Source organism: Seriola dumerili, unplaced genomic scaffold (genome assembly GCF_002260705.1).
Source record: "Seriola dumerili isolate Sdu_G_001 unplaced genomic scaffold, Sdu_1.0 BDQW01000138.1, whole genome shotgun sequence".
Lineage (NCBI taxonomy): Eukaryota > Metazoa > Chordata > Actinopteri > Carangiformes > Carangidae > Seriola > Seriola dumerili.
In genome coordinates, this window is record NW_019174393.1 from 14,930,853 (window position 1) to 14,956,988 (window position 26,136).

At 40.3% G+C, this 26,136-nt stretch overlaps 2 protein-coding genes across 2 annotated transcripts in view; both read right to left on the minus strand.

Annotated features, from left to right (window-relative positions):
- LOC111224906 (zinc finger protein AEBP2-like) overlaps positions 1-17,263 on the minus strand; it is a 23,489-nt gene extending 6,226 nt beyond the window's left edge. The window contains exon 1 of the mRNA XM_022749604.1: positions 16,627-17,263. Within this exon, the coding sequence (XP_022605325.1) occupies positions 16,627-17,150 (524 nt within the window). The 5' untranslated portion in view covers positions 17,151-17,263. The remainder of the gene's footprint in view (positions 1-16,626) is intronic.
- A 1,629-nt stretch (positions 17,264-18,892) lies between these two features.
- The window catches only part of LOC111224959 (pleckstrin homology domain-containing family A member 5-like), a 222,698-nt gene continuing 215,454 nt past the window's right edge, over positions 18,893-26,136 (minus strand). Inside the window, exons 31-35 of the mRNA XM_022749671.1 lie at positions 25,928-26,074; positions 25,637-25,756; positions 24,040-24,185; positions 23,459-23,628; positions 18,893-21,881 (exon numbers count right to left, since the gene is read on the minus strand). Coding sequence (XP_022605392.1) covers positions 21,847-21,881; positions 23,459-23,628; positions 24,040-24,185; positions 25,637-25,756; positions 25,928-26,074 — 618 coding nt within the window. The 3' untranslated portion in view covers positions 18,893-21,846. The remainder of the gene's footprint in view (positions 21,882-23,458; positions 23,629-24,039; positions 24,186-25,636; positions 25,757-25,927; positions 26,075-26,136) is intronic.

The following is a 26,136-nucleotide window of genomic DNA, read 5'->3' on the forward strand; positions in this document are numbered from 1 at the left end:
TCATGTGACTTTAGTCCACACACACACACACACACACGCACACCACACTGCTGCAGCTCTATCATACATGGATCCTTAAAATGTGTTTTACATTATTGCCACAAATTGTTCAGATGAAACTTAAAAACAGATGTTCAACAGCCAGTGGTTTCACTTCACTTCACTTTACTTTTGAAAGTCAGCTTAACACTCTTAAGACAGTTCATCATAATGATGAAATAATAATGTGCATGTGAATGTGTAGGTATTAAACCAACTTAAAGAGCTTCTGGTTTCCACTGCACCTTCTAATTCTGATTTGAAAAACTTTAAAACCCGGAGTCAGATCTGAAATTGATGTGTCCTCCATTTCAGAGTTGCCCTCACCTCTGTATGAGTTGTCCCAGCTGCTGCCACAGTGTTCACCACCACACTTCATTTTTCCTCATTGCCAAAAAGTGGTTGTGCTCATAACTGGTAACACCTTGGAGACACGAAAAGAGCAGTAAATCCAATCAGAGCGCAGGGGCCGCTTGGAGGCAGGAAGTCCAGGGCGGAGAAGGGAGGTATAAATATATGCACTGAGTGTAGACGCAGTGAAAATGTCAGGTTGGCCCTGCAGTGATGACAGCACAAACTTTCAGCTCCCTGCATCTGTTGGCTTCGATTACTGTCGACTTGACTGATGATATTTAAAATGATTTATTTTTCCTCTAAGAGTCTGTTTTATTTAGTTATTTATTAGTTGATTAGTTCTTTTAGTTAACTATTTGCTCTCTAGATAGTTCCAGTTTTTCATCATTGATGTTATTGATGATGTTGAATTAACGGTTAATTCATCTTTTCTTTTCTCCTGCCACAGAGACGTCTCAGTACCTCACATCTCACCTCTCAGTTGTGTAGTTTGTGCACCGTCACATTAACATAACAGTCTGTGGTGTGAGCAGGACAGCAGCTTGCATGTGGCTTCAGTCACATGACAAACACGTATCATCAGTGACGTCCTCTGTTCTTTTTGATTTTATTTTTGTACTATTGTCTTTTCTAATGTCTTCTCTTTGTCGTTGTGTTGTGTGTGTTTACTCACTCCAGTATCAGCAGCACCCTGATGGACATGGAGAGCACGGCTGCTCCAGCGGGTCCGCTCCGACCCCGAGCCATGCTCAACGGTCACAGCGGGGGCGCGGTGTCTGGGGGAGGCTCGGCGCCGGCGGGGGGAAGTCTCTGAGCTATACGTGCTGCTGGGATCACTGCCAGCTGCTGTTTCCCCAGCAGCCCCGACCTGGCCGAGCACATCAGAGCCACACCATGTGGACGGACAGAGAGGAAGGGGTCAGTTTCCGACTGTTGGGTTTACTGTGTGGTGTGCTGTTCCCAAGGGTGCCTTAACGGAATTAGCTTTATTTAGAATGTAAACTCAGGTGGCATCAAATAACCGCAGATGCAGGGTGTAAGAAAGCAGCAGTTAGATCTGAATCCAACAACAACGAGTCCAGTAGGAGTAAATGGACAGTGAACATCTGACTGGTAAACCCAGTTAGACTGCAGGTCAGAGGTGGGAGCTCAGTGGTGAAACTAGGTTCGTTCTTCCACTATATCTTACATGTGTTCCATTTTAAAAAAAAAAAAACCTTAAAAGTTTCATGGAGAAAGAAATCTACATATTGACCCCTAATAATAAGACGTAACAGGAAGTTCATGCTTCCATTAAAGCATCATGTAAATCACACGTTTGTGTAGCTCATCTATCAGGCCCTGTTCAGGACCATTTAGTTAACGTGTTCTCAGCCGATCCAGTCACAAGTGGACAAGTCGGTTCACACCTCCCCATGTCTCTAGTGACCTCTACTGATCCGATATCACTTCCCTGCTCTAGATTCAAATAAACATGTATGTGTTGTTGCTTTTAGTCAGTTTGTTAGAGAGAAGAGAGGACAGGGGGACAGGGCAAGGAATTCAATGCACAGCTCTACAGTTAAATAAGTTTTTAGCCATTTTGAAATAGTTCATGAAACTGTGCAGGACTAATTAAACTGTGGGAGACGATGTCGGGCCTCTTGTGACTGGATCACCTGAGACGCATGTTAATACCAGGTCTGGCGGCTGTTCTCCATTGTTCTTCTTTTAAGGATTTCAGTAGTTGAAATTGTTGGTATGTTGTATCTTGTAATATGACATCAACATCTGCCTCCTCCCCTGAAAGATACTCTAGACTTGTATTTAATTATCCCGCCCTGATCAGGGTCCCAGGAATTTATTCCCAGGCTCAAAGGAGTAACTCCAGAGACCAAAGGCCACTTGTCTGAAACAATATACATCAAGGTTTTTTTCAAAGTTATATAATCCCTCACCAAGGAGGTTCTCATCTTTAACACTGTGTGTCCCAGCTTTGTCAGCAGATTACACAAAAAGTACAGAACGCATTTTGTACATAAACTTATGCAGGGAGGCGTCATGGGTCAGGTCACTGATTGGTCTTAAAGGGGCAATCCCAGGAATGCTTTTTTTTAACACTTATCTATCAATTGTATTTTTCTAGCTTTATTTTTTTTTCCTACCAGAGGTGAGCCAAGAACCGCCCCTACCTGCCTTGGATTGTTAGGTTTAGGCATGGTAATTGGTTCGGGGAAAAAATATCCAAGCTAAGCCAATCAGAGGCAGGGATGTAGAGGGCGGCCTTCAATCCCTCGGGTGGTTTTGATTTGATGTAAAAAAAAAAAAAACAAAAAATCACATGGTTTGTTTATAAGAGCCTGACAGAGGGTGTTCGTAGGATTGTTTTCCTTGAATGGAGCTCCTGTACATTGAGTTGCGTATTCTACTGCAGCCACCTGCCCTTCTGTCGTATGATTGTTTGTGTGTGTCACACAGCGTGTTGTGTGTCTGTGGAAGGGCTGCAAAGCTGTGACAACACACCATTCAACCAGTTCAGAGCTTGGCTGCAGAGACACAGTGCTGACCCACAGCGGCGGACAAACCATTCAAGGTGATGACACACACACCACAAACCACACACACACACACCACACACACACACACACCTTATCCACTCACCACCACGTACATTTAGATTCAGCCAGTCATTGAGCAGGACTTGAAGAAACACCACCTGTAATACTGCCCACACTGGAATCACAGTTCTGTGTTGACCTCTGTTAACTCACACAATCAATCATTTGTTGTTCCTGTAGTGTGTGGTGGGGGGGCTTGCAACGCCCAACGTTTGCCTCTCAGGGGGGCTGGCACGTCAACGTCCCACTCACTATCAGCTCGCAGAGTTCATCCAATGGTACTCCAGTCAGGCAAAAGTTGAAGAGGAGTCCTCCGTCCAAGGCCGGCCTCAACAAGAGAGGAAAACTCAGAACAACACAGACGCTCACTCCGTATGGGATCACACACGCACAACACACAATGATATAAATGCCGATTACTTTCGGACACAGAGACTTTTATTTTTCCTGTTTTATTTCCAGCCCGACCTCTGACTTCCTTCGATTTCTCAGGACATGACGCCATCCGCCCATCGAGCCATCTGCCTCAACCCTGGCAACACACATCGAGAGCCTGGGCAATGGACACAGTGTTGCGGTCTTCCACCAGCACGGTGGGCTCACAGCACATACAACATATATATAATGCTACCATATTATCCACGGATGCATTCCACTGATGCTGGTTATTTTGAGCAGTTTTGGATGAAACTCATTCATTCACTGTCAGCTGTGTTGTAAACAGTGCCTGGTTGATTAGGAGTGAATCACCACGTTTTCTTCTAAAACGCTTTTCTAAAAAGCAGCAGATCGATTGAGAGCTGACCATTTTTTATTCATGTGCGTGTGTTTCAGGTAATAGCCAGGAGGAGAGAGGACTCTGGGAAAGTCAAGGTCCTGTTGCACTGGCACACCTGAAGACATGTAACCTGCTCTTCTTCTCCTCCTCCCTCTCCCTCCTGCCTCCTCTTTCCTCCTCATCACACTCTCCCTGTTTGTCACACCTCTGTCCTCCTGCTCTTCTTCTCCTAAGCCTTCTTTGCAGTAAAACCAAATACTGGATTAAGATTCATAGTTTCAATAATGAAAGTTTAATTCTTAGAGAGACAACTATACAATAAAAACAACATCTTTTAAAGCCCTGAAGTTAGTTTATTGCTATGTTGGTTGTGTGTATTCTGATTATTACGCAAGTATGTAATTTGGTGTGTTTTAACACCTGTACACACAAAGCAACACTTACACATGTTGCCAATGCACCCAAGTTTCTAACAGAAAGGTGGACCACGAGGTTCGTCCTCATCTCAGTTTAAAGGTCCCATTATAGTGCTAAAGGTAGGTTTCACTGTCTCAGTCACGCCACAAGCCCCGCCCACCAGGACCACCACCCAACCTTTGCAGGATTGGTTTCTTCGTGAAGTTTTGCCTGAAATGTGCTTTATTATTGTTGGCTCACTCAGAAACAGTCAGCCAATCAGAAGAGAGGGCTCAGAGCAGTCCTCTCTTCTATTGGCTCACCGATTTGTTGTTAGAAGCTCGAGAGAAGCCTGAGAGAGGAGATGTAAAAACTTACATGAGATGGTTTTGGTTTCTTAAAACCACAAAGTATATCTTCTTATGGATCAACACACAACAAATAAAAATATCGGGGACCCTTAACTGCTGCTTTTAAAAGGTTTAGAGGATTGATGACATAATGTGATTGCTTTTGAGCTCCACCTCCCCAAACCTCCAGATCTGAAACCTTCTGCTGCGTGTGTCAGAGACTGCCAGATGTGTGGCGTGAATGAGAGTGACCAGACTGCAGCAGAAGACCAAGGTGGTTCATCTGTGTCGAAGCTGGCCCACAGACACAGCTGTACTCCTCGGGACCCCAACATTTACAGGTGTGTTGTTGATGTGTGTGTGTGTGTGTGGTGTGTGTGGACTTGTAGCCTTGACTCGTTGTGTTAGTATTGTGAGCGTTGTGTGTGTGTGTGTGTGTGTGTGTTGTGTGTGTGTGTATTTGTGTGTGTGTGTGTTGTGTGTGTGTGTGTTGTGTGAGCTCATCTCAGTACACTAAAGCATTGGAGAGTTGGACCCACTGATGAATTTTTCTCACCCACTTTCTCCCACAGAGATGTTCTCTAACACCTCAAGAGAAAGCTCCACTGTCACTTCCTTGCTAAATCGACCCTGAACGGAGGCTGTCTCCTCGTCTCTTCTCTTACACTCCACGCCCCCCTCCCCAACCCCCTTTCCTCTCTCCCAGAGGATGCTGGGAGTGTTAGTGACTTGTTTGTTTGGCTGCCTTTGGAGCCTCCAGTGTTTCTTCATTAGGTGCTGATGTTTACTGAGGACACGTTATGAAAGCAACTTGTTGCTGTTGTTAGATGAAAACTTAACTGACAGAGCTGTAACAGTAGACGTTAGGAATGTGTAGAGAGAAGCTGTCTTTGTAAATACTTGAGATTTGTAATATATTTTTATACTTTGAATTTACTGTACTGTAGATAAGGATGTCTTTTTTCCACCCAAACATTTTTTTTAAATAGACGTTTTTAAAAACTGATTAATATTGGTCACGTGTATATAGCTGCATTGCTTCTTGTTGATGTCATTAAACCTTTACCAACCTTCCACCTGTTCTTGAAGTCATCACCTTCCAGCCTTAACCAGGGTGTGTGTTTGTCTCCAGGGAACATGAATCATTGTGCTGCATTTAGCTAAACCCAGCTGTTTATTAGAAGCCCTCATTTAGAGTGAGGTTAGTAACAGAAAATGATTTGTTTACAATTATGAGAGCGGATAATCTTCACTTATGGTCTCATTAGTTTTATGTGTAAAAAGACAAGGAGAAAGATAAAAGTGTTATGTGAGGAGCTCATCCGTCATTCTCACCAAGGGGGATAGGTTTGCATATGCGACAGTAGGGAAATGTCCCTAACAATATTTGAGTGAAGTGTTCGCACTGTTTGGAGGAAGTCATGTTTGTTAATTCCAATGTTGCCCTGGAAGAGGATACGGTCTCCTAGACAACCGCTTTTAGTCTGCTTAGTATTTGATGTGACTGACAGGGTGAAAAGCTATCTGAAGGCTCACGTCGTAAAATATCCACAAGTGATACCTGACGTCACCAGAAAAAATGTCAACTGATGTTATTTAATCATGTTAGCTAGCGTAACTACAATGCCTAACCGCCGAACTTTGTCTGTCTCTGGTAGGTAAACAGTTCAGGTTGCTTAGCAGGAGTGACACATAAAATGCGTTGGATATATCAAAGTATGAGTTATAATTTCTGTTGAAAAAACACAAGAAAATTCACCATGAATATTTTGAACAATTTTTTATGCCTTACTAGTTTTTTAACTCATTTTAACCACCACAGTAAGTAATATATATATATAAAAAAGGTAAAACACAACATTTGAAAATGTCATTAATTGAATTTTAATCTGGAATTGTATGTTTTTTTTATGGTTTTATCAATTGTTCCTACCAAATGTACTTACTGAACATTCATTTAATACCAAATTTCCTCCTCCTTTTAAATAGATATTCATGAAACCTTTGTATATCATTTGGAACCACTGATATAAAAAAAGATTAACATAAAATATCAGGATTTTCATGGTTTTCTTCTACGCCACAAGAAAATTTTTGACAGTAAACCTTGAAATTGTCTAAAGATACAGAAAAGATAAAATACCATGGTTAAACAAAATTGTGACATGTTTATGTGAAATTTACGAATATAATTTACACTTGACTTAATACTTGTACAATCTAATATGATACAAACAGCCTTTTCTCATAAATGTGCCTTCACAAATATATAACAATGATCGTTTGTTATTGTCAACTATCAAGAGAGCTATAACTGGCATCTTTATTACTGAGGTTGTATTTAGCAATAGTTGCTGAATTGGACTGCATGATATGAGAGGTGTCCCTAATATTTTGTGAGTCCCATTTACATATTGAGAAAAGGCAGATTATTATAAACACACCCAGTACAACACCACAGCCCCCGCACCATGGACCTCAAAAATAAACAAAGTAGAATTATAACCTCTCTGCAGTGTCAGAAAAAACTTGAAAAGTTATAAGCTTATTAAAAATATAATTCATAGGCAGAGCTTTCATCTTGTATCATATTAAGTTGTCACTACTGCAACCACCTAGAACTGTTGCGGTAAAGAATTATGTATTGCGGAAATGACATTTTTGCTAATTTTTGCACCTGTTGTGGCTGGTTGGTCTATCACACTCTCTCTCTCGGTTGTTGCGGTAAAGGACTTAAGATTTCTCAGATTTGAAAAAAAATCACTATAAATGATTGATTTGGTTTAAAAAAAAAAATGTTGTACATGGTGTTAAAGTAATAATGTATATTCACACATTTTCATTTTGAGATAATGTTATATTGGAATTGAATTAACTCTTTTTTGGAAATGTCAAACCATTTTGAAACCACAGGTGGGCTTCAACGAAAGTGGTTGTGTTTTGACCCATAAAATGCTTCTTAAATTATATTAGATCACATTTCTTACAAAATGTTTTTTTGTCAAGATGTGTAATTAACAACTGTAATATATTTGTTCAAGCATTCAGTGAACAAATTTTTGGACAAATTAAACCAAAAAATTTCGGTGCTGGGACTGGAAAAGTGGCCCGTAGTTAAAGAAAACATGAAACGAGGCATTTTAACTAATTTAAACCCGATAATTTGCATTACATTTGCAAGGCCACTTGCAGGTGAATAGGACAAATAAACAATTCCAAAAGATATCACCATGGAGCTCCCCCAGTTAATTGGCATTTAAGACCTAGCATTTCCCCCTTTGTTTATTGTTATGCTAAAGAAATGTCATCAGTGAAAACAGAAACATTGGGTAAATACAGCCCTCCCTCCACACTATGAAGGCACAAATAGCACCTACACAGTGTGACAAAGTCCATGTCACATGCAGAAAGTTATCAGTGGCAATTCATGAAAAGTGTTAGTCACTATGGTCCCAATCCCTGGTGCAAGTCAGTTATCAAAAAAACTCGGAACTTAGTATAGTATAGTATTAGTATTAACTTTTTTATGCCTTACCAATGCTATGACTTTTTATGCGTTACTATTTACTATGACTTTTTTAAAGACTTGCTTTGAACGTTATTATTGCCCTTACTATACTATGAGGTTTTCATGCCTTTTCATACCTTTATTGTACTATTGATGGTTTTTATGACTTTTTTATGCCTATATTATACTATTGTTTTTATAGACTTTTTTATGGCCTTATATACTGATTGTTGTTTTTATGACTCTTTTTATGCCTTACTAATTACTATGTCGTTTTATATGACTTTTTATAAACCTTACTATACTATGTCGTTTTTTATGCCTTTATTATACTATGACCAATTTTTTTTAAAAAAAACTTTTATGCCTTATATACTATTGTCGTTTTTTAAGAAAATTTTTTATTGCACTTACTCATACTATGTGTTTTCTGATGACTTTTTATGCCGTACTATTACAAATGTCGTTTTTATGCCATACTATAACTATGACCATTTTAAGACTTTTTTATGGCCGTTACCTATACTATGTCATTTTCTATGCCTTACTATACTATGACAATTTAAAGACTTTTTAATTGCCTTACTATTACTATGTCGTTTTTATGCCTTACTATACTATTTGACAATTTTAAGTATTTTTATGCATTACTATACTATGTCGTTTTTATGCCTTACTTATACTAGACAAATTTTAAAACTTTTTATGCCTTAACTATACTATGTCGTTTTTTAAGAATTTTTATGCCTTAGTATACTATGTCGTTTTTATGACTTTTTATGCCATTACTTATACAATGTCTTTTTATGCCATACTATACTATGGACCATTTAAGGACTTTTTATGCCCTTACTATACTATTGTCATTTTATAATGCCTTAATATACTATGACAATTTTAATACTTTTTTATGCCTTACTATACTATGTAATTTTTATGCCTTACTTTATACTATTTGGACAATTTTAAGACTTTTTATTGCCTTTACTATACTATGGTCGTTTTTTATGCCTTACTATACTATGACCAATTTTAAGGACTTTTTATTTGCTTACTATACTATGTCGTTTTTATCACTTTTTATGCCTTACTATACCACTTTCGTTTTATTGACTTTTTATTCCTACTATAATATGTCGATTTTATGATTTTTTATGCCTTACTATACTATGTCGTTTTTATGCCTTACTCTACTCCGACATTTTAAGGACTTTTTATTGCCTTTTACTATACACTGATCGTTTTTATGACTTTTTATTGCCTTACTATACTATGTCGTTTTTTTATGACTTTTTATTGCCCTTAACTATACTATGTCATTTTTATGCCTTTACTAACTCTGACAATTTTAAGACTTTTTATGCCTTTCTATACTATGTCGTTTTTTTATGACTTTTTTATGCCTTACTATACTATGTCGTTTGATGCCTCACGCCATACTTTGACGTTTTTTATGACTTTTTATTGCCTTACTATACTATTCGTTTTTATGACTTTTTATGCCTTACATATACTATGTAATTTTTATGCCTTACTATACTTATGACAATTTTAAGACTTTTTATCCTACGTATACATGTCGTTTTTTTGCCTTTACTTATACTATGTCGGATTTTTCACTTTTATGGCCTTTCTAACTATGTCGTTTTATCACTTTTTTATGTCTACGTATACTAAAATGTAACATTTTTAATGCCTTTTTACTTTATTACTATGGACAATTTTAAGACTTTTATGCCTTACTATACTATGTCGTGTTTTATGCCTTACTATTTTACTATGGTCGATTTTATCAAACTTTTAGCCTTCCCTATACTATGTCGTTTTTTATCACTTTTTATGCCTTACTATACTAATGTCGTTTTTATCACTTCTTTATGGCCTAACTATACTATTGTCATTTTTTATGCCTTACTATACTCTGACAATTTTAAAGGACTTTTTATGGGCCTTACTATAACTATCGGTTTTTATGACTTTTTAATGCCCTTACTTTACTATGTCGCTTTTGATTTGCCTCACCATACTAAATGTCGTTTTTATGACTTTTTTATGGCCTTACCTATACACATTGTCGTTTTTATTGACTTTTATATGCCTTGCTATACTATGATTCTTTTTATGACTTTATGCCTAACTATACTATGTCGTTTTTATTACTTTTTATGCCTTACTATAACTATGTCGTTTTTGATGCCTCACTATACTAAAAATGTGTCAAATTTTTAATCACTTATTAATGCCCTCTAACTATACCTAACTTTATGGAGATAAAATTTCGATCAAAAAACGTGTGACCTCATTCAATTCTCACTTCTGGAGGTGTCCGCAACAGCCCTTAAATCTACCCCTCCCGTTTATAATATAATTACACAAAGAGGGTTTAACAGTGAAGGCAAGATTTTTGAGAAGAGTTGGTATGAAATCCTCTTATATGTTTTCGTTTAATCGTCACTGGTTACCAATCTGATTTTACGCCGATTGCAACAGATTGCATTCACGACTCGTATGTGGAAAGGGTCACCCATAGTATGAAAACCTCTATAAAAAATCGTCACCAAAAAGCTGCAGCTCCTGAGCTTAAGCGTCTTCCATGTGATTGTTTTTTGGTTTTACGCCCCTCTGAGAATTTGCTGTGTATTGATCTCTCGCTAAAAAACCCCAGTGTATAGCCCACCACCTGCCCAGCAGCAAACAGCAGAGTGTCGGACTCTGCAACATATCAACTTCCCAAAACAACTGCATCTTAAAAAGGAGCTATTTGTAAGTTTTGATATTGCTACATAGCCTAACGTCGCAGCAAACTTCATTCCTTACCTTCTCTAAGAAGCCGTCTCCAGCTTGGAAAAAGCAGCTCTTTTCCATGCACTAAGTAGCATGCTAACTAGCTAGCCCGGCCCGTTGTCAAGCTCTCGCTCTGGCAAGAAACCAACATTTTGGCGGCAGAGAAATCTTGTAAATAGGCCCCTTTAAAGCTATAGCCTACAGTATTCACTGTTACTAGGTGATTCAGATGAACATAACATTTTATTCAGAACTTAAGAGCAGCAGCACACAGATAAACATCTTCACATCAAGAGATAAATAAATGCAAATGGTATGAACGTTTAAAAAAAAAATGCAGCGGGAAGTGAATGCATTAGCATGAGCGGACGTTTAAGCAGCAGAGATACAAGGTGAAAGTTTACAGCGTTATTCCCAGGAGAGTGTGGTTAAGCACATGTGCACTATACTTTTTTTTTCCATTTATTGTGAGCCCTTCACTCCACCACCATCTCTGGAAAACTACTTGCATTTCAAACATCTGTTAAGTACAACCCATTGCATGCTTGTGATATAACCAGCAGTACACCAAAGCATTAGGGACCTGACCCTTGACTCTGTTTCATTTGTTCTGCTGCTTGTGCTGGAGTCGAAGATTTCAAAACGCTTGCATCACTGCATAAAAGTGTCTTTTATGTGATTATCCTAAGAGGAGATTTGTCTGATGTGCTCATAAACACTCTATTGCATTGATTGTCTGCCTCCATTTGAAGAAGATGGGGAATCTATTCCCACTGTACGTGCGGAGAAAGCTTTTAAAATATCCCGTGGAAGCCATGTACACCTAGTGTGAGAGGAAGCTTTTTTCAAAACAATCATGCAAGTGTGGTTCTTTATATTCATAAAAATACCCCTGTGTCATCCTTACCAATCAAATTGGAATTAAGAACAGGCAGAGATTGATCATTCTTCGCCCGACGCTCAACTGTGTTTGTGTGTGTGGACTAAGTCACATGACCATCTGGTCTGATCACTGTCCGTGCTGGTTCTCTGTGGGGGCCAAGCTTACACATCCTACAAGAGGACTAACACCTCTGAAAAACACACATTTACTGTACGTCACTCACACACACACACACACTGTCTCCTCCAGCTGCCACTTTGCTGTATGTGGGAACAAAAGTTACAGTGTGGTCTTACAGCTGCCACAACAGCAGGATTAGCCAAAGTCCAGCAGCAGCCAAACAGGTCTTACAGCAGACGGTCTCATGTGTTCTTCAGGCGTCTGGAGTTTCTCTGCTCCGTGAGCCAACGTTAACACGACACTGTTCACAGGCTCCTACTGGAGCTGAGAATAACATACGGCTGATGAAACAGCCAGAGTGGACAGTACATGTGGATAAAAACTTTGCTTCCTGAGGTGCGTTCAATAAGAAGTTGTGTTCCAGAGACGTTAGTGGCCGTCTGTTGATTTATGTTTGGGATTGACCTGTGAACAGGTGCAGACAGTAAGGAAAAGCATGTCAAACCAGAACAAGCCTGCCCCTATAACTCAGCACTGAAACTGTTTTACATTTACTAATCTCTATTTTATTTATAAAATAATAAAATAAATCATAAACCATTTGCAACTTCCAGATGTAATAATATATATATATATATATANGATGTCAGACCACATTCCTTTAGAGGAACACAGTGGAAGAGGAAGAGAAGGAGCATAAGGCTGAATGATTGAGTTCAAGTAGATGAAGCAGACCCAGAAGTCTCTCTGAAGGCAGCATTAGTGCCTTGATTTTGATTTGATTTTTCGGACTGATCTAAGACCAGACAAGCTGCTGCATTCTGGATCATCTTTAAGGGTTTCACTGTGTGTGAAGGGAGACTCACCAGAAGAGCATTGCAGTAGTCGAGATGAGCGATAACTATGGCCTGGACCAAGAGCTGGGTGGTGTACTGAGTCAGGTAAGGCCTGATTCCTCTGATGTTGTATAGAGCAAAGCGGCACGACCAGGAGACGGATAGGCAGTCACTAAACAGGTTTCTTCAACACACCCTTCATACATCAGCTCAATCTGACGGAAGTGGTGTCTGTTTAGTTAACTATGGTGGGGTTAATTAAATTTAATATCAATACTACTACTAAGTCAATACATTAATGGGAAAACAAGCTAAATATCGTCTTGACATAGGTAAGGACATAAGCCATCAGCGATTGCTCTGAACATAGTCGATCAACGAGATCATCGTCTATTGGTGCAACTCTAAACAGAACCATGAGTAACGTTAATAGTTCCACTTTGCTTTTGCTGCTAGGACAAGTCGACCTGTCTGCAGTCCATGAACATGTTATATCTCTGTTTAATCAGTAAACAAACTGAAAAAAACAACAATGAAACTTTTCCTGGTTTCAACTTCTCAAAGTGTTATATAACATTAAAGTGAGTCAGTGCAGGTACATGTAATGACACCTTGGCTTCTGAGTAACTGAGATCAGCATTTTTCACTTTGTTCTTAAAGGTTGAAGACCAAACAATTATCAGAAGATTATAATCAATAATGACATTAATCAGTAGTTGCTGCCCTAAAACAAAGGAAATGTCAGAGGTGGAGCACAAGCAGCTGCACCCAGTTCTAGATCTTTGTCCTTGTCTCAGTCACAAAGAAATCTGCTTCTGTTTTTCACTCATTAAAAGCTCACAGTGAGTGGCAGCCTGGTTTTCAGGCACAGTGACTCGACAGCTTATATCAAACCTGTCCGATTCAGGTTTCGTGTGTCATGATTTGTTCCAAAAAGTAGGGCCAAACCTGACTGGAAAGTCACAGCAACTGTGTTTACAGAAATAAAAGGACCACAAAATATTAAATCAACAGGGAACTGGAAAAAACCACGGGACAACAGTTACATTTCCTGTGCTCAAAGTGGAAATGGGTCTTTGAGTGGTGGAGCTTCCAGTGATCCACTGTTGCCGTAGGAACACTGTTACTCATAGTGTACCTGAAGCAGCAGTAGTGTAGGTGTATATGGTACAGATTTCACAACAGTGCGTCAGCTGGCATGACTGATGGTGAGATGAGTTCTGGCAGAGGTTCAGGATTCAACTTGCGGTATCACAACGGTGCTGATTGATTCACAGCGTGAATGTCACTGACGCCTCGAGGGGAAGTTCACGTTCTAATGAAGCGAGAAAAGTTCAGAACGACGGGCAGAAAAAAATCAGGGGGTGGGGAGGAGGAAAAAAAAAAAAAAAAAAATCAACCAATAACCACAGACCTACCCACACCATGAATGCTTTATTTTGAAGGATCAAATAAAGGGTGATGACCTCATTAAAGGTTTGTACAACTAATGCACAGGATAGAAATTAGTGCAGACTCGAGCCGTCAATCTACTGCTGATACTAAACCATCACTCCTGCATGTGCTTCACAGGCATTTTATGTGAATGTAGGGGTAGGCTTTTACTGTGAAACACATGTCTGTGAAGACAATGCTGCTCAGGGTTAGCCAACAAGACCGAACACTGGCTCTATTCTATCACTTGCACATTTTTCTGCACTTGCTTTTAGGAGAAGATTTTGAAGCATTTGAAATTTAGTCTTTTTTTTTTTTTTTAGATGTGCTACGAACACACTCAGGAGAGAGTGTACAGTATGAGCTCTGATCACAGATCAGTGCTGTTTGTAAGGTCCACATCTGTTCACAACAGCAGTCATCCTCCTGCACTATTTGTCCTTTTCAGGATTAAGTAAAAAACTGGGGAAAACAGAGGACTGGATGATCAACAGATATTCTGAGTACAGGTATCAGAGCTGAGAGAGCCATGTTGGATCGGTGCATCTCTGACATTTACACCAGCCACTGTGAGGCCACTTTCAGACCAGGTTCATGACAAAGATGTAGCCTCAAATTCATTTCAATGACACTAGTCCATTGACAGTGGGGGTGCTGATCAACTCCCCAGGAGCAGCACTGGGCTGTGAGGAGATTTTCTCATAGTGGCCACAGTCTGTATTGCAGGATGACATGACGCACACTTTCCCCATACACAATAATTAGAAAAAACAGTGAATACATTTTTCTGAGTGCTACCAAAACCTCCAATATGACTCTTTGTACAAGGAGAATCTGATCCACTCTCTCATCTGGACATTTGGAGAGTTCGAAAGAGCAGTGTGGTCAAATTATTTTAGCCCTTTCATGTGTGTGGGGAGGAAACAGGAAGTCAATCAGCCTGACAGGAGGAAGCATTAAACCCACAACCTGCCAAGGACTATACTGTGCATGCTCTATGGGCCCATAGTAGTCTTCAGGTGTCTCGAGATGTCTTCAGGTGACTTCAAATGTCTCATTTTGTCCGACCAACAGTTCAGCACCCCACAGATTTTTTATTTACTATCTCGTATGACAAAGGAATCCTGCTTCTCAAATCCTGTCATTTTAGAAGCTGAAATTATTAAATATTTGGCTTTTTTACTTAAAAAATTAAAAAAAACAATTATTGAATTATTAAAATAGTTATGTCTGCAAAGACTTTTGTGGTGTAAAATTCCTCTCATGCTGATACTAGTATTGGAAATGTTTCTGATACTGCACTGGTGAGTACGAAAGTCTATATCATTCCCATGTCCCGCAATTTATTAATAAACTAACAGTTTCACACCTAGACATAATGTCAGTTTTCCCTGAAATCAGTTCTTCTTTGTCAGTCTAAAACAATAGGCTCTTTTCAGCCTCTCCTCGCTCAGAGTCTCCTCTCTTCTGATTGGTCCACCGACCAGTTGTTACTAGAGCTCCAGAGAGAAGCCTGAGAGAGGAGATGTAAAACTACATTGAGATGGTTTTTGATACTTAAAACCACAAATATATCTCCTTATGGATCAAAACTTCAAATAAAACACCAGAAAACTACAAACTGTGGGACCTTAATAAAGATACATTGACCTCAGTGAGGATATATCAACACTGCAGCTGCTTCCTGGTAAAACATCCATAATCAATTCAGACTGCTTTAGGACTTTTACTAGGAAACAGCTGCAGGAAGTGTTGTGTTTGCATTAAAAGCAAACTCACATGGCCAACATCTGCTTTCTAACAAACACTGACTGCAACTCTCTTCATATTTGCTTTCTCCTCAAAAGTGGTTAGTTTTATTATTATTTATATTTCTACTCTAAATCACTAAAAACATGTAAGCATATATATATATATATATTCATGATTACTTTAGAGAGGTTAACATTAAGGTCTCCAGTAGGGTAAGGGTAATACCTGACATACAACAGTGGGTGTAGAGACCACAGGAGGTTGTATGATCAACATGAGGGGTGGTGAGATGATGAAAGCAGCTCCACAAAATTATATTTGTTTTTTCAGATTTTCCTCTCATTTTTGCTCATGTACTTAACAATTTTACCTCTTTAATCCTCCAATACAACAAAATCATCCAAGTTTTCACACCTAAACATCACTTTAACACAAAGCACCTCCTACACCATCAGTGTTAAAGGGTATAAAGGTGGTGTAATTTAACAGACCAACCTCCACCCAGGCTGATGGGCCCTGTAGTTGGACTTTACTGTTATTTCAGTAAAACACAACAGCTTGAGGTTGTATAATAATAATAAGAGTAATAACTGTTGTAATAAAAAGAGCCAGCTGGGCTATTATGAAGTGAATTATAGACAAGCACGTCCTGTTCACTGTGTTAAAGAACTATACTAAAACCTGTAAACAAACTGTTAGCTAAAACAGTGAACTTGGCATGCTGCTGTGACCTAACACCACCTCTTGGCTGTTCTGGAAATCAGTGTAGGCCTCTCCACACAGCTCACTACAGACCTGTCCTCTGAATCCATCCGGCTGAGCGGCTCTCCATCCGACGAGGTGAGCTCCACGCTGGCCCGTCTCTTGGTGCCGTGCTCGGCTCTCTCCGCGGTCTTTGTGCGGTCGGTGGGCAGAGAGGAGGACACGTTCTCCCCCTCTCTTTGTTCTTGTTTCAGCACCCGGGAGCCCTCTTGAGCGGAATCAATGCTACTCGCCAAACTCCCCTGAACGGGACTTTTCCCCGGTTCAGAGAGTTTAACACCGGGTTCCCCCGCATCGTTGTCTGCTTTTTCGGCTGGGGAAGCGGTTTCCTTGTCGGCGTCGGGAACAAGAGACGGGTCGTCCCCGTGCTCCTCCGACGCACCACGACCACTGTTCACGTCCATTCCTGCTCTGTTCTCGTTGTTGTCGCCCGGTTCCTGTTTGGGGTCCGGCACGGCCTGTTCCTCTGTGCCGGTTTCTGCTGTTTCACCGGTGCCGTTTTGGTCCGACGTCGGCTGAGAGTCTTGTTCGGCCCCTTCGCTCGTTATCTGAGCCATTTTCGATCAGCACGCGAAGATATTTTGGTGATGTTCCTCTCGAAAAGTTGCCCTCAAGCTGCCCTCTTTCCTCCACTCACACTCTCCGCTTCAAGCGTAAAACACAGCAGGGGGTTCGCATGACGTCGGGGCCCCGCATGGCCAAAGGTGGTTTAATTAGAGTGATGTCTCACTCGGTGCCCGAACATGAGTTCAGCAGTAACTTTGATATTAACATTGAGTTAACAGCAGTGCGTACAAAATTATCAATTCCATGTGGACTATTTCATAAAACCACTATAATACAAATGATATCTGACACCAAACAAATGTAAGCATCTTTAAATTGATACCAAATGTGCTACATTTAAAAGTAGTCCTGATTTAGCACGGCTAGTTAGCATATCTTGGAAGTTATATTCAAGTTTAGCCCCTTTAGCTAATCTAAAACATTGTTTTAAAACAGCAAAAGCATCTTTCTTATTAAAGAAATGTAGTGTGCGTAGTTTTGGTCTTTTAGAGAAAATACACTGTCCAGTTTGATTAATACTGTTGTGATAGAAAATTCAATACACTTCACAGCAGTGGCAGCCATCTTGGTTGTTAACAAAAATGCTTCAGCAGTGCTCCTCCGTCAGTCATCGTATCAAACCCGCCCCAGTTCAGATAAATGATTGTGATTGGTCCAACATGAGCTCGCTGATTGGTCTGGTGTCCAGGCACCACTAGGAGGAGCAGACTGAGCTTTTGCTGTATACGGAGTGAATCATCCTCGTAAACATGGACGATCTTTGGCATTGTGGCCTCTCAGCTCCACGTGTTCCGACAAACAGAAAAATGATCCAACTCAGAAAGTGCTGAAAAGGCACGTTCTTATCTCAGCGAGGTGCATATTCCTGAAGGAACCGCTGCTGTTTTTAGCCTGTTTCAGCCTCCATGACTGGACCACAGCGGTTCTCGTTTTAAACTGACTATCTCCACTCTGTCTGGACACTCTGAGCTGCTCTGACCTGAGTGGCCAACTTGTTGCATTAAGATGAAGGCCTGCTCCTGTACTGCCTGTGCTAACATGGAGAAAAGATGTCCTCTCTAATTATACAATTTCAGGTATATTAGGCCACAAAATATTCCACACCTCAGCTCACAGATGGTTAATTAATACACAGTAGTGAGTGGGATGATTACTAATGCTCAAATGTTAATTTTGTGCAGCATAATTAGTTTTTTTGCAGTTTGATTTTTTTTATTTTTTGGAAAAAAAATTTCATGATCCACTTACTAATCTTTTCCACAGCTTTCAACCATATCACATGGCCTTTTATTATTATTCAAAGTTCTTTTGGAGGACTTTTGGAACTTTTTGTTTGTGTAGGCTTAAAATCATGAAAGTTTGTTCTTGACAATAGTTGGCAAAACAGTCCACATATTAGATTATTGATCTATCATATTATTATTATCAACTACAACTGAAAACCCTACATACATACATTTGATAAGAGCCATCATGTTCACTCAGTGCAAAATCCCATAAAATTAAAATGATACTTTGTGTCTTTTCTCTTGTAAAATAATGGATCATCTAGCTTGTTTTCCTTTGAAGGAGTCACAAGGCAGGGAACCACAGGGTTATTCTAAATCAAATAAATGGACAAAAGGAAAGAAGCACTAAACCTGAAAAGCAGAAGTCAAACTAACATGGATGAAAAAGAAAAAAAAACAGCTACGAGCATGTTTTAAGAACATCAACATTTATTTCACATGATATAAAACAGATGGGTATGAACTTTTTGCATATTGACCCTAATAATATTAATAATAACCTCTTATAGTTATAATATTCGCTCTTCTTCTTTTCAGTGTGTACATAAATTATGCTATCTTGTTTTATTTTTTAATTTTAATTTTTTTTTTTTACAGTTTATACATCTCTTTTTAAATTTCTTTTATATCCTGGAGCTCCAAAGTCCGACTTATTGCTTCGTACATGTGCTATTCTCCGATTCTTCACCACCTGGGACAGATTCAAACCCAGAATGTCTCATCTGTGTCGTGTCCTCAGCCTCTTTACTGTATATCTTCTAACTAATGTAAACCAAAGAAAGAAGAACAAAAAGAGACAACTAAAAAAAAAGAAAACAACAAAGCAAAGTGGGAATCCAAAACATTCACATACTGTGTGTGTCATCCAACAGACTGTCTGCTCGACATAAATAATCACAACTTCTGCAAGAGACTTAGTTCTGTCCAGAAAAAAAAGAGGAAAACAGCAGCATGAAGTGGCACCTTGTTGAAGTAAAAACCTGCTTTAAGTTTGTTAATATACTTTTTTTTAATATATTTATATATGTATATCCAATGAAGGACAATCTGTTATGTTGCAGGTGCAAAAAAAGAAAATAGAGCGATAAGGGAGCCTCTGGTCTCAAATCAACACAAAGAATTAAAATCAGAGCAGGTTTAAAATCCAAGACCATCAGCGGTCACTTTGGGGTTAAAGTAAAGCACTGCATGTGTGTTGAGTTTTGGTGCTTAGCCCGTCTGCGTGCTCCTATATACAGCTGTACACTCACCTCCAGCAACTCAGTAACAGCTAACTCCTCCCTTCCTCCAGACCAGTAGAATACTCTAATTTTAATCATTATTATGTTAAACTGACTTTAATACTTAGTAAGGTATCAAAAGTTTTTGTATATTGACATGTGTGTATGTATTTAGCAACATGTTTCTATGGAGCTTTATTTCCCCCAAAACAAGTCGTACATACAGTCAAGATTGTGAAATGGTTTCATCCTTTATACTTATATCTGTAGCTCTTAAAATCAAGAGAAAAATGACACTCACTTAGAGTCTGTGGTAACATAAGGCAATGGACCAGCTGAGCCAAGGATAGGAAAGACTGAACAGGACTGTGTGTTCAGCATTTTCTTTACATGTAATTCATCCTGACTGGGTGAACGGCATAAAATACAAATTTTAAAAACACGGTAATCTGAGTTTATACTGCAGTGGACAGGTAATATTCTCTAACAACTTCAGTGAAACAGATAGTAATAATGCACTCTACCTACTTTAGCCAGTGGCTTGTATAAGACTGCAGCCCATAGAAATGGAAAAAGTGTCCTATTCCTGACCAGATGTCGCCATCTCAGTCATAGTGTTGCAGGGATTAACTGTTCTCTTGTGTATGTTGTTACCTAATGACCTCCTTTGAGTTGGACACGCCCGGAAGATCACTAAAGATCAGGATGTCCAGGATGCATCCTAATCAGATGCCTGAACCACCTCAACTGCTTCCTTTCTATAGGAAATAGCACTGGTTTCACTCCAGTCCTCCTCGTCCTCTCTCTCAGGATGAGCCCGGCCGCCCTGCCAGGGGAACTCATTTTGTTGGCTCACTCTATTTTCCAGCGGTGCACCACGCTCTCAGACTCTAAAACCAGCTGCTTCGCACTCTGCTGTAAACTGTCCCAGTGGGCGCTGCGGGTCATGGTCTGATAAAAAAACCAACAGAACTACCGCACATTACCCGACATCTTTCTAGAGATTCTGTCCATCAAAATAAAAACAGAAACTGTGGGGTTTCCCTGGTGGAGCCCAACACCCACTGAGAATGCGTCACAGACCGTGAAGTAAATCCTTCAAATGAAGAAAAATTCATATTGTGAAACATGTATGTCAGTGCCTTTGTTTTATTTTTCATCTTTCTCTACTGGGCCCATTACTTGTACCAGTGAGTGACAGTAGTGAGTGAGGTTGTTTAATTGATGTTTGATAGCTGATGTTTAACCATTACCCACTCTCAAATGGGGAGATTCAGGAAGAGAAACAGTGCTTTCTCCAAGGCAAACAACAGCCTGAGTCTGAGTTTGTTATTAAATCTAACCTGTAAAATCAGAGGGAACAGAAGAGACCACAAACAGCATTGGAACCAAGACACAAAGCGGAGACCGGTACCCTCATTACCACTGCTGAGGAGCCAGAGGACAAAATCAACCGCTCCAGTGACCAACCGTTCAGACTGTGATTGTACTGGATAGACCTGCCTCCAGGTGTGAACCGGTACAGCTGGCTGAAACAGATGTAGCACTAACCCTGTACAATACACACTTGTTATTCACTCGTTACCTACGTTCAGGGCTGGAGGGACGACTGTCATGCAGATCAAGTAGTTTAAGAAATCAGTTGACACATCTCTTTCAGTAATGAACCGTGTGTGGCTGATGATTTCCTGCATAGCTGGCGACTCATTAGGAACAAAAAGAGTGTTGTAATGTTAACGTCAGACTGATTTATCTCTATAAATGTATACAGAACATTCCTGCCCTTGCTCAGACATCTGTAACATCTGTAACCTCCTTTATAACTAAACCATTTCACAATCTTATATTTATGCATAAAAGTTTTGGGATAAATATGACAACGTGGATTTAATGTTTAGCTTCAGGAAACATCAGTATGAACAGATCTAATAGGTGCTAAAGATACAGTACATCTGCCTTTCTCTCTGTCTGGATGTGATGGCGGCCCGTCTGTGTGTTGTTCAGTCCGTTAGAGGGGGGGCCCGTCATCCTCTCGGTCTCAGTCTCCTTGTGGGCATGTAACAGTAGTATCAAAGTAGTTCTGTTGTAAACGCAGGAAGCCGTGGAGCATGCTCTGTGCAGGCTGGCTACATTTGGGCTCTACGGGATGCCAGTGTGGATGTCAAGGCCGGCGTCGCTCACGTGTCGCTGCTCACCAAGGTGAATGTCTGCGCTGCAGGGAGGAGAAGTGATGAACGTGAGTGATGAGGATTCACAGTAATTCATTAAGCTAGGAAAAAAACAAAACAAACATCAAGCCGTCTAAGTGAAAACAAAGCAAAGCAAGACTTTTCCCAAAATGTTGAAGCATTCAAATGCACTTTTTTCCCTGTCAGCCCGTCTTTCCTGATAAACCTCGTTTCAAAAACATTGCAGTTTCATTATTCATCCACTAGAGTGTGCTGTCTGTTCAGCTTGAAAGCCACATGTTCCATATCACACAGTCATTTCATTCAGGCTCCTCGTTCCACGGTCTTGTGGCATTTGAATAAAAGCAGTGGGAATTTTAAACTGAATTAAAACTGAGATTTAACAAGAGAAAAGCTCCTTATCTGTGAATGCCATAATCCATCCCTCCATCCAGTTATCTACTTATGGTGCAGCTGGGGCTTACTCATCTAATTTTTTATGTTATTTTTTTTTTTGGGCATACCACTCTTTACTTTTCATTATTCTAAAGATTAAACAAAAGCTAAAAAAAAAAAAATACATTATTTAAAATGCGGGTGTACCATCAAAATACAGCCATCTATTCCTGTTCTATGCTCCTCAGTGGCAGCCTTTACAAAAATGTATGTGCATAAAGTACTGTAGCAAAGACTGAATGTCAGCTACCTGTGGAAAGATTTAGTAGATCTTAACTCACGCAGCCAAGGCAAAGATGAAGAGTGAGACAGGTAGAAACAGTTTTAGAAACAGTCTGATTTATCTTAAGTAAACGCCACATACGTCTGTGACATTAAAGTCCAGCCTCCGGAGCCTGTTCAGTTTGATTTGACAATTAACAGTCAATGAAGGACACAAGTGATGATATGCTAAGCTATGTAGGCTAACCAAATGCTGACGCTAGCTCTGTACTTTGCCCCAGAAGACCTGACATGATGTTTTACATGCTGTAAAATCTGCTTTATAAGACCTTATTGAGCTTTTTTGTATATAAACAGTCTCAAAATATCAAAACAGGCCTTAAAAACCCAACATGTGGTCAAATTTATGATTTATAGCTTTATAAATAAGACTGACTTGTCTGTTTGATTGACAGCAGAGATTATAAATGTGGTGTTTGTTGGCTATACTATAAATTCTCAAATGTTAGAGCATCTTTGAGATCTCTGAGTCTTTTTTGTATCTAAAGCCAGTCTCAGTTCTATATTAATACTGTGAAAGTCCACAGAGAAATGCACACAGCCTGTTTTCAGAAACTGAGCCGTCAGGACTTCTGTAACATTGTGATGTCACAACAAAACAGTCACCGCCCCACAGCCATGCCCCAAGCCCCGCGCACCTGGACCCACCATCCAACCTTGCAGGATTTGGTTTCTCTGAGTGTTTACTTGAAATCAGAAGAGAGGCTCAGAGCCTCCTCTCTTCTGATTGGCTCACTGACCTGTTGTTACTAGAGCTCCATAGAGAAGCCTGAGAGAGGAGATGTAGAACTATATTAAGAGGTTTTTTTGGTGCTTAAAAATATATCTACTACGACACTATGTAAATGAATGTACAGCAGCGATGGAGGGAGTCTTCACTCACAAGCCAACATGTTGTTGTTGTTGTTGTTGTGTTTCTTGTCGTCTGCTGTAAACTGGTTGTAAGAGTCCAGGCTCCTCTCCAGCTTCCCCTCTCTGGTGGTTTGCTGCGTCATGTCTCCCTCCTCCTCCTTGGGCTCTGGGCTGGGCGTCTCAGGCTCAGGAGTCTGGAAGCTACAATCAGCAGAACGCGTCACTTCGTCCACAGTTAGTCTAATGAACACTTAGATAGACATGCTTAAAGCCGGGCAATGTACCAGACAAACCTCAGTGCAAACACAAACAGGCCTAGTCTCTTTTTGACTCATAGTTTTGGGTTTTCAGTCCACAAACTTAGCGGGAAGCAGTTTTTCAGCGCATCATTAACTGTCTGTTCTCTGCCTGCTCAACACCAAACAGCAGGCAGACACAGTGAGAGAGAGAGGATATTCCTCTGCCCTCGAGTGTCTGAAGAAATCACATCATGTTTTGGTGAATTCAAGTGTTTTTTGGCGTTTGTTTCCCTTGATGAAGACAAACATGCCTTCAACTACAACAGTCCCCTGTAGTGGTTTGTGACACACACACACACACACACACCCATACCTGTTTTCAGTGGTGGTGTTTGTAGGTGAGCTCGTCAGGTCTTGCTCCCTGCTCTCGTCATCCTCAAAGGGCTCGAGGTTCACTATCTCCACACGCTGAGGCTCTGTGCCCAGGTCCAGAATCACCACCCTCTGACTCTCACACAGCTGAAACACACACACACACACGCACGCACGCGCGCGCACGCACACGCACACACACACACACACACACACACACACACACACACACACACACACACACACACACACACACACACACACACACACACACACACACACACACAATGAAAAGCAGTATTGGTAAAAGGAACTCAGTTGTCTTTATTCAAAGCAAACGTTGCATCTTTTATGTCAGCAAGACTTTGATTCTGTGCTGTCACACCATGATGACAAAGAATTTTTATTTTTTTATTTGACTTTTTGAAATAAAGAAGTAAATATTGATCACTACAGATAAATATATGTGGATACTGGCAAATGATGAAATATGCACCTATAAGAAATATAACGAAACGAAAATAAGCCAATTAAAAATAAATGAGCAGATAGATGATAAAACAGAAAAATAAATAAAGAAAATAATGAATGAATGAGTCAGTGTTTCACTGCTATGGAGTGAGGGTGCTGTACGCACTCTGGGCTCCATGGATCTCCAGGGTGGCATCCCGCTCGAGAGCAGCCCAGACCCAGCTCCGGATCCCGGCTGAATCCAGGAGATAAACCCTTTAAAGTCAACCTGGCTTCCTCCACATTCCCACAAATCCTCTGTTATTGTCCCAGATTACATTCAGAGACGTTACGGCCACAGTGGCCGATTAGCCGCTGTGTGGCTGACAGATCTGGGATTACAGACTGTGAATTTAACAGCGTACGGTGAAGCAGTGTAATAGAATTCCTTTGATTCTGCACCACCTGCTGCGTCTGCTGCCTCCAGCTGACTGCACCAACCACTGTACCACTTCACTAATTGCCGACATCCACATCAACAGTTACCGTGCATTTTAAAAAAGTGTATATTTTGCCTTTCAGTGTTTGAGATGTTCATGAGATAGTTCACACTTTAATTATGTGTTTTTGTCAAACTCAAACTAACAATGAATGCATCCTACTAACAAATACTGTTTGTGTATCTAAGCCTGATATATCTCCTTCCTCTGAGCCACTGACTCAGTCCCACACACGCCGTCCTGCTGCCAAAAATACTCACTAGACCATCAAAAGTGTATTAATCCACATCAGAAAATAGTTCCAAACAAATGCTATTTCTTCCCGTTTGGGTAACGGTTTTCTAAAAACTGCAATTACCAGCTGTTTTAGGACCTTACTGAGCCTTTAAAAAGAAATGGAACCATATATTAGTGAGGTGTTTTCAAAGATAAAGAACCAGTGGGTTTGGAGCTGGGAGCTACAGACAGGGTAGGGGCATCAGAGAGCAACAGACTCATCCAGCCTTCTCCTTTAATGGCATGTCAAGCCATTCCGTTTCTAACCTTCAAGGGACAGAAAACTGAAAATGTGTGAAATGAGTAGAATCCTCAACAGGAACTGACTGAATTATGACAAACCTCTATGTCCACGTCTCTGCGGTGTCTTACCTCGTTGTCTATGCTGTTGGTCTCAGCCTGCGGCTCCTTCACACTCCGCAGGGTCACAGCCCTGCCCTGCTGTACCTCCTCACACTTGTCATCTTTCACCTCCTCTGCTCTCAGCAGCTCCTGGACGTGGAAAAACTGTCGATTTACACTTTCTTTTTGTCAAGGTTTTTGAAAATTTACATTTGTTTTGGATGAAAATGTTATGCATATTGTTGCCACAATTGGAACTGGTTGCCATCTTATTGAATGAGACAATGATATAAACAATTTTTAATCAAATATCCCATGAACCTTTGGTGCAGTCGGTGTGAGTCTCTCTGTGCGAGTCCCAGCAGCCTCAGCTGTCCTGCTCTGCTCCATGTGAGCCACCTTCAGCTGCTGCAGAGCTGCTTCCAGCTCCACAGGGTCTGCACAGGCACCCTCTGCCTGGGCCCGGGTCTACACACACACACACACACACACACACACACACACACTTAAATTAATTGAATTAATTAACA